The following is a 13,024-nucleotide window of genomic DNA, read 5'->3' as shown; positions in this document are numbered from 1 at the left end:
CACGGTTTTTTATGTCCGTAATTTATACGTAATCGGATGGGCTGACCCGATGTCCAGATCACGTAATGTACTTCGGCCATTATTAACCACTGTCCATCCCCATGTCATCTTTGATTGGATAATAACTATCACGTGTCCTGGGGGACACTTAAACTATCTTAAAACACAAGTCGTCTATAAACTCGACAGGAGTTCGGTACACTAACATTACACGCGTGCTTTTAGTTGAAAATTGCTTCAAAAGTTTAACTAATTTTTATGAAATTGTCAAAGAAGTTGATTATTGATTAAGTTGACGACTTAATTGTTTGATCACAAACGACCTTGTCTTCTTCATTACTGTAGTTGCTTTGAACTACTGATGATAAACTGACAATAAAATATTTATTTCGGGCAGGAAAATAGAGTCATCAAAATTTGACGACTGGAGTTTTATTTTATAACTTTACCTTGGAGTAAAAGCCGTTTGATTGCGATCAATATGCAATATGACACATGCCATTCCCAATTGGAAGGTTTGCAACAAGGCAAGACGTTTACACCAATTGTTTCATCATTGTATGACAACATAACACCCGGTAGTAATGGCCCATTTCCACTGCCACAAAACGGTAATTATTTTAGTTTGATGGGCGGGTTTTCCTGCCATAACCCACCGGGGTACGAGTTCACCAACAACCGAGGAGGAGGAGGAGAAGGGGTAAGCGGAGGGTTGGGATCGCAAGGAGGAAGCAACCCCGAGACAAACTTTACTCCTTGGTCGTACCAACAAGAGAAACCCGGACCAGAACTAACTTTCCCTGTGCACCTTAACCAGCAGGGCTGTCACACAACCACTAGCGGGGGACTGCAGAGTTCCTGCGCCGTGCTCCAGGAGCGTGAGCCGGGGTCTCAACAAGGCCAGATGAAGCCCCCAACTCAGGGGACATTCCCGGAGTCGGAGAAACTGCAAACATCACCACAAGATTGTCTTCTTCAATCGTGCAAAGCAAACGGTAAGTGAATTCGTACTCTTGTTGTAATAATAACAATTTATGTGTGCATTTCCAACAGCAACATCAGCTTTGGTTATATTTCTTAGATGTTTCCCACAGGATACATTGCAAAAACTCTTAATGATCTGAGAGATCTAACTAAACAAAAGAAAGTAAACTTGTGAGGTAGTCATTACATGGTGTTACCGCAAACCTTTTAATATCGTATTTCCACCGTGCAAAGTTTCAATTCATACTTAAACCAGTGAACTAATCCATCTAACATTTTTTTGTGGCACCACAATTTTTTTTTTTTTTTTTTTTTTTTTTTTTACATCCTTTTGCTAACACTAGCAAAGAGCTTGATAAAACAAAACATGTTTCGTCATTTTGTCTTTGAGAAAGACTCTGCTTGGGTCGAAACGTCAGCTAGGCTTTACAACTATTTTGTTTTCCTTTCTTGAAGACTGGCTGAGTTTTATCTTTTCTCAAACACTAGCTTTTAAAGAGGTTATCAGTATGCCTCTAACTAAACGAAAACCATCATTTGGTATTTGGAGCTTCACTAAAACTGCCTCGATAAGAGAATCCATAAGATTTGACAAAACCAGAAGTAGAAGAGGAAGACGACGGAGACAACGTAAACCATTATTTTATGGTCAAATCCAGATGAACAATTTAGTTCGTCGGACAAAAGCCATCAAAGTATTTAACCATCATTGATTGTAACACCATTAGCACCACTGCAGTGTTAATTCTGGTCCGAATTCATTCTGATGCATAACTAATTATGAAAGTTTTACAATTTGTTTTTACACTTTATCCCATACAGATGCAACAAATGATCTTTTCAATGAAAGTTGCATTTTACTTATAATGTTAATCATAGTCAAACACTTATTTACTAAATTTTAAAACTTGAACTTTTAACAATTCAAACTGAGGTTTTATTTGCCAGATTTACATTTCTAAACCGCCCACTAGAGGCTTTTAAAATTAAAATTTCTTCTCGCTGCTCTTATAAGAAAAAGCTCAATTTTTTCCTGATTTATAACCCGGACATGTCACAAATTTTTGGAATTGTAGGCCAAGTATCTGTTTCTGTTCTTCATGTCACGGATTGACCTTTGAACTTGACATCCAATATGACCTGTAGGCGGTTCAGCTTTACAATACTACGTAAAGAGTTCAATAAAACTATCATCGTATGACTATTGGCAAGTTGAGGCGTGAAATCCATCAATGCAGGCATATGCGATGCGATTAAGAATACAGTATCATTTAAAGCCATTACAACTTTCGGAACAGAAAAAAAAGTTCACAGATTTACAAATAACTTACAGGGTTTACAAAAGGTAATGGTAAAAACCTTCTCTTGAAATATTATTCCATGAAATGCTTTACTTTTTGAGAAAACATTATTAAAACAATTATCAATTCTCGACATCGAGAACTACGGATTATAGTAAACACATGCCATGACCGGGCGAAACATACGGAAACAAGGCTGGGTTTTCCTGTTATTTTCTCCCGACTCCGATGACCAATTGAGCCTAAGTTTTCACAGGTTTGTTATTTTACATAGAAGTTGTGATACACGAAGTGTGGGCCTTGGACAATACTGTTTACCGTAAGTGTCCAATCTTGAATTTAAAGGCAAAGTATACATTTGTTTTTTGGGAACTGTTCAATTGTTTTAAAGACACTGGACATTTGTATTGGTAATTGCCAAAGACCAGTCTTCTCACTTGGTGCATCTCAACTAGTCTTCTCACTCGGTGTATCTCAACATGCATCAAATAACAAACCTGTGAAAATTTGAGCTCAAAACACCCTTGTCACACGAAGTTGTGTTCAGTTCACATGCTTGATTTCGTGTTTCCTGTATACTCCCTAATGGGAGCTGAGAAAGGGGACTAATGTAAAGCGGTTCTATTATTATTATATTTGAGATATCGCCAACAGCAGGAGCGAATGTCCTCGTAGAGGAATAATCCCTACAGGATTACACATCAGATTCAAAGTTAGGGCTTAAAAACTGATATATTTTTACAAAACCAAATTATTTCGCAGCGACATGTTTCTCAAAATATGTTTACTTTTGAAAGCTGCTGTAAATAATTATAGGCTTTAACAAAAAGTTGTTTTTGCCAACAAATTTAAGTATGATTACCAAACGTATACCTCCCCAAGACATCATTTTGAATTAGAGAGCTTCATTTTAGGTATTTCAATCAAAAATATCTCCATCTTCGACAGTCTCGTATGGTTTGCATCTTATACCTTTTATCTTAGATGGCAAGAGAAAGTGACGGTCTCTACTTCATTCATTTGGCTTTGATCAAAATCAAATTATTTACGATTTTTTTTGAAATCAAGATTACGAGCGTATTAATTAAAGGTTTTATGATTGGTAGAGCTGACACTATTCTCTCAGACAGTGTTCATCAAACCTGGTAAAATGTTGACTAATAGACAATGGACACTATTCGTAATTACTCAAAATTATTATTAGCATAAAACCTTACTTGGTGACGAGTAATGGGGACAGGTTGATGGTATAAAACATTGTGAGAAACGGCTCCCTCTGAAGTGACCTAGTTTTCGAGAAAGAAGACATTTTCCACGAATTTGATTTCGAGACCTCAGATTAAGAATTTGAGGTCTCGAAATCAAGCATCTGAAAACACACAACTTCGTGAGACAAGGGCGTCTTTTCTTTCATTATTATCTCGCAACTTCGACCAATTGAGCTCAAATTTTCACAGGTTTGGTATATTATGCATATGTTGAGATAAAGTGAGAAGACTGGTCTTTGCGAATACCAATAGTGTCCTAGTGGCCTTTAATCCGTTTTGTGAGTCTGAGAAGATAGTGACAAACCATGTACGATTTCCAACATTTAAACACGTTTTGGGTTCATATCAGAGCGAAATATTTTACAGAAACAGTACAAATGGGACTTATATGAACTTCATAATCAGTAATTTTTCAAACTTAAATTAAATTACGATTTTTTTGTATCCTTTCCAAATCCTGTATAACCAATTGACTGAACTTAATATTTACGAAATGTCCTCAGAAACTCTTCTGTCTTCGAACCCACGAGAAACAAAATGTCCCTAAAACTCGCCTCTCATTTCGATCTTTGGAATTCAAATAAGGTAACAATAACTAGCTCAGAATCCCACGAAGACCATGAACAATTGTTTCGATCATGTCTTGAAAACGTTATTTTTTTCTAGAAAACTATAGAGGATGTGACAGAACATTATATTTACACAAAATGAGGATGTGTCTTTCAGTTTTGTGGTTTTCCCAAATAATGATCTTATAAGAAACTACATACGAATGGGTATTTTTACTCCAACAAAATTTAGTATTAGTTTGGTGGAAACAACAAATGAGACTGAGGGTTGTTGTTGTATGCCCATCACACGGCTTTGAACCCATGGGGTCTTTGGATTGTATTTGCCCACGGGCTCTCGGTGGTGTCACGGTCTAGGACGGGCTACCCAAGTCTTGATTCGAGCGGTCAATATGTTTCAGCCTAAAAAGCTTTCATCTTTCAAACGTTGTTATGATTTGTGTTTAAATAAAGAGATAAATAAACGAATTGTAAGTAGCAAACGCATTATCTGTGAGCAGTGATTTATTTTAAACATTAATTGTTAGTTAAATTTTGTTTACGTGAAAACACATCGTGATCCAAACTGCCTTCCAATACATCAACATGTTACATCAACATCGATTAGATAGAATCGATTACTATTGTTTGTCATCGCCATGTGATAATCATCTTAAAACTTTTTGATGGGGGTACCTTAACAAAGGCTTTGCGAAACCAATACTAATGTTATGCTTTTCGGGAAACATGGACGCTATACCACACTATGTCGTTGAACCATCGGCCAGGTTAGTCAACAAAGTCCCGAAGTTAAATCAAACCCTTTAAAAATGAAAACATAATATGGATGCAACTTAATACGATTGCGTTTGCAAAGTCGTTACACACAGTAAAATGTCTGGACTGAATAATCATAAACCTCCGTTTATGGAGTTTTGGATATGGTCAGTTTTCTATAAACATTAGTATTAGGTAATCTAGCCCGTTAATATTGTGTGACGATTTAAGCTAAAACTTTTAGAGAGTAATTAAAACCACTCAATTTTTGACTGCAGTCAAAAATTGAGCCTTGCTTTATCACGAAGGAATCTTTATACAAGCTTACTTTTCCATGTAATTTGAGCTGGTGAACCAATTTGAAAACCCTGTGGACTGGTTAAACTTAACTTCTAAGTGTATCTCACTCGATATCCGTCACATTTGTTCGGTAATCGCCCAACGTGACAGGGGTGCCTAATGGCCTGGGCCCACCCCGTCGATCGCAGCGATACACGGCATCCTCAATTGGAGCATGATTGATGGCTTTATTATTGAAAGTCAAACCTCCGCTTCTAAAGATATTGGTACGGTTTCGGAATTATTTGGGGTGTAAAAACATGCCACACAATGCAATGCTTGTGAGCGAAGCTTGGCATTATTATTGTTTAAGATGCTGAAGATTTGAATCAACGTTCGGGTTGAATTAAATTTTGGAAATCAGGTATCAATTCCAACACCAAGGTGGAAATGAAACGAAATGAATTGTTTCCTCGAGATTAACGTGTCTTAACTCATTGAAAAAAGTACATATAGGCTTATAGGGCCTTGTTTACATTTTAATAATAGAGGTTTACTACGGAAAAAAAACCTTGCAACTTGTTTAATAAAATTGACTGTTGACAAGCGGTGAATATTTGTCACTAATCACACTCATTCACTGAGCTTTGAAGTTGGCCCTCTAATCCATTTGACTTTAATCATGACTTAAACATAATCGGCCTATTCTGTGCCAAGATGAAAGTTAAAAACTTCTTGAGACGTTTGGATAGGCCTTTATCATTTGCCAGCCATCTTAAATTTCTCACCATCAAATATTAAGCATGGACCCAAATGAGGCTGGAAGGGCAATGAGTCTGACCCCTCTGACTTATGAACATAAATCATTATCAAAAATAAATATCACAGTCTGGGGACACCACAAACACAGTAGCAGATAATTTTAGATAGTTTAGCTCACGTTCCCCAAAACGAACTTATTTGATAAACCTGCCAGAAACCTTTTGATGATAAGTTTGTTTGAAATGTGACTTTGAGTGTTTCTCTTGCTAGTCTCAAGTATTAAAAACGTAGAGTACATGTCATGTGTTGATAGAAGATAAACCCGGATATAATCTGGCGGGAATTGAATCAGGGTCCATGCTATCTTCGCGCGCTTTATCAATACAGAGAAACCCGAATGAGTGGGTCCGCGATCAGACCGTTCCTGGTACCTCACATAGAAATGATGAAATAACAGATCATTTTCGGTGGATAAAAAAATACATCTGAAGACATTCAAATCGTACTGGGCTCAATTTCATAGAGCCTGTAAGTGTAAGCACAAAAACCTGCTAAACACACTATAATATAGCAGAAACAGGTTACCATCTCAAGTTACGTGAAGTATGCATTGCTGTGGCTGGTGTCCGACTCAAGTTTTGCTTAGCAAAGACATTTGATAAGCAGTATGTTTTGCTCATCAGCTTTATGAAATTAGGCCCTGGTTAAAAATCGAGTTGGTTTACACCACTGGTGCTTGACCAGAGCAAGTTGTGTTATTGGCAATGAAAGTACAACGTGAAATGGGAGGATCGTTTGTGTAACAAACCTACTCGACCGGCTAAAACACAAACAATATCTCTGAAGACATTCAAATCGTACTGATATTGTCGTGAAATCGTTGTGATATTTACACCACTGGTTCTTGATGAAAGCAAGTTTCGTTTTTGGTAATGAAAAGCAAACGCGAAATGTGAGGATCGCGCGGGTAACAAACCTACTCGGCCGGGTAAAGCAGTGATTGAGTGATTAGATAGCATTAGTTGCATATTAATTCGTTCAATGTACCGATTGATCAATGGCGCGTAGTCGCTGCATGATCTAAACTTATGGCATGAACGAACAGAGTGACCAGGGGTGGATTTCACAAAGAGTTAGGACTAGTCTTATCTCGAGCTAGGACGAGTTACTAGTCCTAAGTTAGGACTAGCTGTACGTTTTTGATATCTCTTAGGACTAGTAGTCCTAAGTTAGGACTAGTCCTAACTCTTTGTGAAATCGACCCCAGGTGCAATGAAAGCACCTTCGGCCTCAGAGTGAAAGATGATCTATATTTTTTAATAGAAGCGTATGGGTTTAGAGTAGACCATGTCCATGGCCAAATTTCATAGAGCTGCTTAAATATAAGTTGTGCTTAAGAATCCCTGCTGAGCAATAATGAGCATGGATACCAGTCACAGATTGTACATGTTGCATTGTATTTTGGCTGGTTACCGTATTCTGGTTACCATATTGTTTTGCTTAGTTATTAATATCTCTGTGCTTAAGCAGCTCTAGCCTCTATGCAATTGGCGGGTTATGAGAATAGAAACAAAGTCACAAGATGGGGCTTCGGTTTTGAAATATTGTTATGACCTTGACACAAGTTCTTCCATAACGAATCTTCAACTATACTCGGGTTATGTTTAAATAAAACCAGTTCGAAATCAGAAAAGAATTTAAAGTGGCGACTCAGGCATTCCTTTTAACGAAAAGCTTTGACCCAAAGTCGTTAGTGGGACAATAAATGCTGAAATGAAGAGCCAATGTAAAATTTTGGATAGAAACATGTTTGCAAAGTAATGATCAACACAAGTATCACTCGAAATTGCGTGGTTTTTCTTTTACCCCCTCGACAAACACGGTCGGCAAATGTGTGTGGATCATTGTATCAAACTTTTAAAATATCTTTCTAATCTCATGCGTTTTCTAACAAACGGTAACAAATGCTTTTCAAATACCAACTCGACCGATCCAAGGCAACGTGTTCCTTTACCGATTATGAAAGTCATACAAGAACCGATGAAATAAGGTCAGAAATCTCAAAATCTACTAAAAGCAAACCGCATGTAATTAAGTGCAGTTTAGGTATTTACATTGTGAACATGTACACAAGTATATCTGTATAATGATGCTATGCTTTTAAAAGAAATGTTTTTCAATTTTTATTCTGCTGCGTGGCGGCCAAGGTTTTAAAACTGGTGTGAAATTACAAGGAAATATTTGATGAAGTTAAGCAAACTATTATTTTCATTTTACTTTATTGAAATTCTTTGAATAATTAATCAGACATGTAAGATCTCTCTTTTGACTATGTGTTGGCTCTGAGAAGAGCCGGTGTAAACGATGTTCATCTTGGAGTCAGACGGAAATTCTGGTGCCTGCGGATGAGATGAATTTACTGCTCAGGTAGACCCCAAGAGGTTGAGTCTTGACTGTTGCTGGATGAAGGCTGCCGAGGTTGGACGGGCAATACTTGACGGTGTGAGCGTTGTCTCCGTTGACACCACACATTGGACAGGTGTAAGCTCGTAGTCTTGGACAGGCAACCTTGTCCAGGCTGTTCTTCAGTACATGGGATGTATACACCTCTTCGCTCTCGCCGTTATTCTTGCAGAAGACGCACCATGTCGGCTTGGGCACCACCCATCGGTTTGCTCGCTGTGGACGGCTTTCTCGGGACAGCTCGTCGATGGTGAAGGGACGGAACCCAGTGTCTGCACTGCTGTCTTGATTGAGTTCTTGGTCTTGCTTGATTTCTTGGCCATGTTCATGGAGGAAGTGTGGCTCGGAGACGGGGGCAGCTGGAGTGACGAGACGGGCAAGACCGAAGTAGTCGTGGAAACGGTCGAACTCTCTTGGCTCGTTGATGAGCATCTCAATAGCCAGCTCATTTTCTTGAAGGAAGACAGACCCGCTGGAATTCATCTTGCAAATAAATTTTAGCTTAAGAGTGAGAGTAGACTTGATGTTAACTGATTGCTAGGCAAATCAAATGTGATGCCTTCTCTCAAACGATCATACTTTTTATCCATAACGTCTTGGTTCGGGTTGGTGTTTGAAGACAAAAGGGACTCCTCGATGGCGGTGAGATAAGACAGTCGCGCCTTCTTATTGATACCGTTGATCTCGGGCCGCACTCTATGCATGATTGCTCCCGATGGGGGTTTGGTCGGAACACGGTCGGAACTACTGAGGCACATGGCTGAATAGGATGGTAATGACCAAAGCCCACAACCTGCCACGAGCCAGTGATTCCAAGCAGTGGCTATTGTTAGGACTTCTTCAAACACGAGCCGACGAACTTATTTACCAACAAAGGGAGTAATTACACTGATTTGTAAAGAAGTCATGGATACTTGACGCTCTCAATGCTAGTACAATAAGACAGTCGCACGTTCGTATGGATACCAAGTATGGCAAGACTAAATTGAAAGACATGATTGGGTCTTCAGTCAAGTAAACCAATATGAGTCATCCCTCATAAAATAACACAGCAAACTATTGCAGTTCAACACGAAGTTTGACAAACTTTCTTCAAACGAAAGTGAGAGTATGTCACAAGAAAAACGAATCAAATGTTATTTGGGACCTAACATGCAGCATGTCCCCATCAACATTTTAAAGAACATTCTAAAGAATATAAATCCGTTATAACTCTTACATATATATATTATTTTGCTAACCTAGTAAATTCATTTGCACACCCTTCCCTGTTTGCTCTATTCACACGACAGCAATTTAACTGGGGCCCTTTGCTTAATCTATCATGGTTGTAAAATGTAGCATTATTTGGCAAGATGTGACATGGTACGGAAATTGTTGTCCTTTCACACAAGGTACATTTAAAAACAAGTTACAACAACGCTACAATTTAGCAGATGACCCATGCTTATTGCTCTCGTGTGAAAGGGGCCTAATAAGAACATCTGAACGTTTATCAGAACAGATAATTTCAAGATCGACTCCCACGACTTGTTGAGTACAATATCTCTCAGAATACTCTTTGATTTCTATAGGTATAATGCAAAAATCGTACGAATTTCATTTTATTTCTCATATCTGAATACAAAAAGTGTCAGAGAGCAGATACAACCGGGCTCCGATATGTTGACCCAGTAACTTCGCGTTTTTTATGTGAGAAAATTTAACTTGTTGCAAACTGCTTGCAAACCAAAAAGACCAGAAGCATTATAAGCCTAACTTGTCGTCACTGGCAGAGTATTTTTTGACGTTTTCAAGGAAGACTCTGCTCTATAGAGTTGAAACGTCATGCAAGCCACTGATTCTTTTCGCATAACATTGGTCCTTTTGGTTGGTAATAAGCAATTTGAAACAATCTAACACAACGTTTTTTCTTGTACAAGTTGTAAAGAAATGTTAGTTATAGTTCTCGATACCTAAAACCATTGACTTTTTGTGCCAATTTGGTATCAATGTACTACGATCTAGAATATGTTTTTCCTCTCGGACACTCGGATGTATTTCCTTCTCAGTTCGAGTCCTGTTTTTATGAAAATGAAGACAGACATTCCCCAAAATCTACCTCAGCGCCCGGCGGGACTTTTGATGTTCCCCTCCGGCCGAGAAGAGGGGCTGGCCTTTACGACCTCCTCACCTGTCTACAGCCGCGTTGTGCCCTTCGGATTTATTGGGTCATTCGGGTAAAAGTCTCAACCCTGCGGCCGTCGTCCCTTCTTCTTTTAGAGATGAAACCAAAATTATGTAACAAAACTATAATATTAATGTGCCTTTACTGCTGCATAATTGAGTTGAAAAGCTGTAGGGTGATTGGTTTGTACTTATGCTTTGTCTGACGAGACTTAGTGGAAATGATGGAATTAGAAGACACTTTCAGAAAAAGACCTGTTGGTTTCGTAGCTCCTGACTAATATGTTTTTATTTACCTATAATTTGCCGAAACGAGCGAAGCGTCAACGACGGGGTTGGCTACTTTCACATGATACTTGGGACAGATGGAAAAACTGGCATGGGGGGGGGCGGTGAGGTTCTGCGCTTGCGCTGAGTAGCCTATCTGAGAACCATTTTATGAAGGATCAAAAAAATCATATATAATCATTCATTACTAACTAACTGTAGATACTTTCATAAAAACGTAAACTTGTTTAATTCAAAAGTGTATGATGACGCTGAAGTACACTGACGGCTTCATTCCATAGAGGGCGCTATCAAATATTGAAGCAATACAAAGCTATGCTTTGTGTTTGATTCGGGCTTTGTTCCTTTATGTCTCCGGGCAGGGAAATCCGCCCAGTTCAGAAAATAAAATCAATGTTCCTGTAATTATTTTATCTCAGTGTAACTCAACGGATTCAATAAATTATCTAGACTTATTCTAAATTATAATTATTTGTTTGTTTTAGATGGAACGTCACCATCAAGGTTAAACTGCAACGACAACAACAACAACATCAACCAAAACAACAACAACAACATCAACCAAAACACCACCACCAATGAGAGCAATAAAACCAGTCACGACAAAGCACCGTGTAGATGGATGGCAGTTCAGTCTCCCCCCGACCTTCGCCCGCCGAGTATCGACGCGGAAGCCCCCATCGTGACCGTCATCCGCCCGCCTCGTAAGAAGCGACGCCCGTACACAAAATACCAGACCTACGAGCTAGAGAAGGAGTTCCTATTCAACATGTACTTGACACGGGACCGGAGAACCCATATCTCCCGGTCGCTCAGCCTCAGTGAGAGGCAGATTAAGATTTGGTTCCAGAACAGGCGGATGAAATTGAAGAAGATGAGGATGAGGGAAGACTTTGATGGGCGTGGTCACCAGATGTTACAGGGAGGACCTCACCACCTACATCACCACCAGCCGCATCTTCACCGTCATCTTCACCATCACCATCAGCAACAAGGATGTGATATGACTGTTGCATTGCATCATCATCCACGTCATCAATTACTCATGTGACATTGCGGATTAAGATAACTTATTGAAAACACTTACTTTATGTCACTCATTCGTCATTATAACGTATGTGATGAGGACTTTTCCCGAGACTTATATTGCTTATTTTACCATACTGTTATGTGTATTTACCTGTCATTACATCGTTACCACAATGGGAATATTAGTTGCTGTTGCAAACTGCTTATCAACCAAAATGACCTATGGTATAAATACAAACATAAATTAATTACCTGACGCATTCCGAGCAGGGTTTTTCCCGAAGGCAAGCTAACTTTTGGACCAAGGATAATCTAAAAAGAACTCCACTGGATCAATGCAGATTTAATTATTTTGTGATAATAGAAATGAAACCCTGTATATCAATTACGACATACATAAATGTCACAGATAACAAGAACCCAACTGATTGATTATGACTGAAAACAATGCACCATTTACTACCCATGCGTATAGTAAATTATCAAACAATTCGGGTCCTGATCGGGACAAAAAAATTATTAATAGTGGAGAGCGAGAGACGGAGTGTAGTCCAGTAATCGTTTTAAAGGGATGCCGCAGTGAATTAAAATAAAACAGTTAATTTTGCTGTCATTTATTTCTGATATATGTATTGAACCTCAATAAAATGTGTTTTGTTTTTTCCCCGACATATCTCACTTGCGTAATTAGCGAATAAGTCATGCCCCCCCTTTTGTGGATTGTTACCGCCCCCCTACCATCGACGTCACGTCGGGAATTCAAACATATCGTCGGCAAAGGAGTCTGGTCCCTAACTACACGCGCCTAGGTACCAGGCCACACAGTGCACACGTCTCTATATGCACACAGCCATAGGGGCCCGACGGCTCGGGTTCCCGACATGACGTCACGTTTATGCCCCTTTTAGGGGCGGGGTGAGTTCCCCTAATCTCTTGAAAACCATTTTTAAAATACTTGCGCATTTAATAAAAAAATGTGAAAAATATTTCAGGCTTAAAAAGTCATGTTTAATCGTTTAAATTAAAAAAACAACAAAAACACTGCAGCCACCCTTTAAAGTATTTAACAACCATGTGTTTATACACTTAAAGGATTTTACTTGAAGTCCTTTCAAATGATAAGTTCGGGTAAACAGACAGTAATTATGTGAAGTATTTG

At 38.9% G+C, this 13,024-nt stretch overlaps 2 protein-coding genes across 2 annotated transcripts; one reads left to right on the top strand and one right to left on the bottom strand.

The window, feature by feature from the left end:
• The first annotated feature begins 481 nt into the window (after positions 1-481).
• On the top strand, positions 482-11,887 carry LOC139937350 (uncharacterized). The gene is made up of 2 exons (XM_071932454.1): positions 482-995; positions 11,322-11,887. The coding sequence occupies exons 1-2, from the start codon at positions 482-484 to the stop codon at positions 11,885-11,887; spliced, it is 1,080 nt and encodes a 359-aa protein (XP_071788555.1).
• Positions 8,299-8,865, bottom strand: LOC139937589 (nanos homolog 2-like). Its single transcript, XM_071932798.1, has one exon. It carries the CDS (start codon positions 8,863-8,865, stop codon positions 8,299-8,301), a length of 567 nt encoding a protein of 188 aa, XP_071788899.1.
• Positions 11,888-13,024: the final 1,137 nt, after the last annotated feature.

This window comes from Asterias amurensis, chromosome 5 (assembly GCF_032118995.1).
Source record: "Asterias amurensis chromosome 5, ASM3211899v1".
Taxonomy (NCBI): domain Eukaryota; kingdom Metazoa; phylum Echinodermata; class Asteroidea; order Forcipulatida; family Asteriidae; genus Asterias; species Asterias amurensis.
This window is presented reverse-complemented; position numbering and strand designations above follow the sequence as displayed.

What these genes read in the sequence shown, in the direction of transcription:
- LOC139937350 (XM_071932454.1), top strand. Translation starts at nt 482, where the DNA reads ATGCAATATGACACATGCCATTCCCAATTGGAAGGTTTGCAACAAGGC. An exon ending in TCAATCGTGCAAAGCAAACG is followed by an intron (nt 996 to 11,321) that starts GTAAGTGAATTC and finishes TGTTTGTTTTAG; the next exon opens with ATGGAACGTCACCATCAAGG.
- LOC139937589 (XM_071932798.1), bottom strand. Translation starts at nt 8,865, where the DNA reads ATGAATTCCAGCGGGTCTGTCTTCCTTCAAGAAAATGAGCTGGCTATT.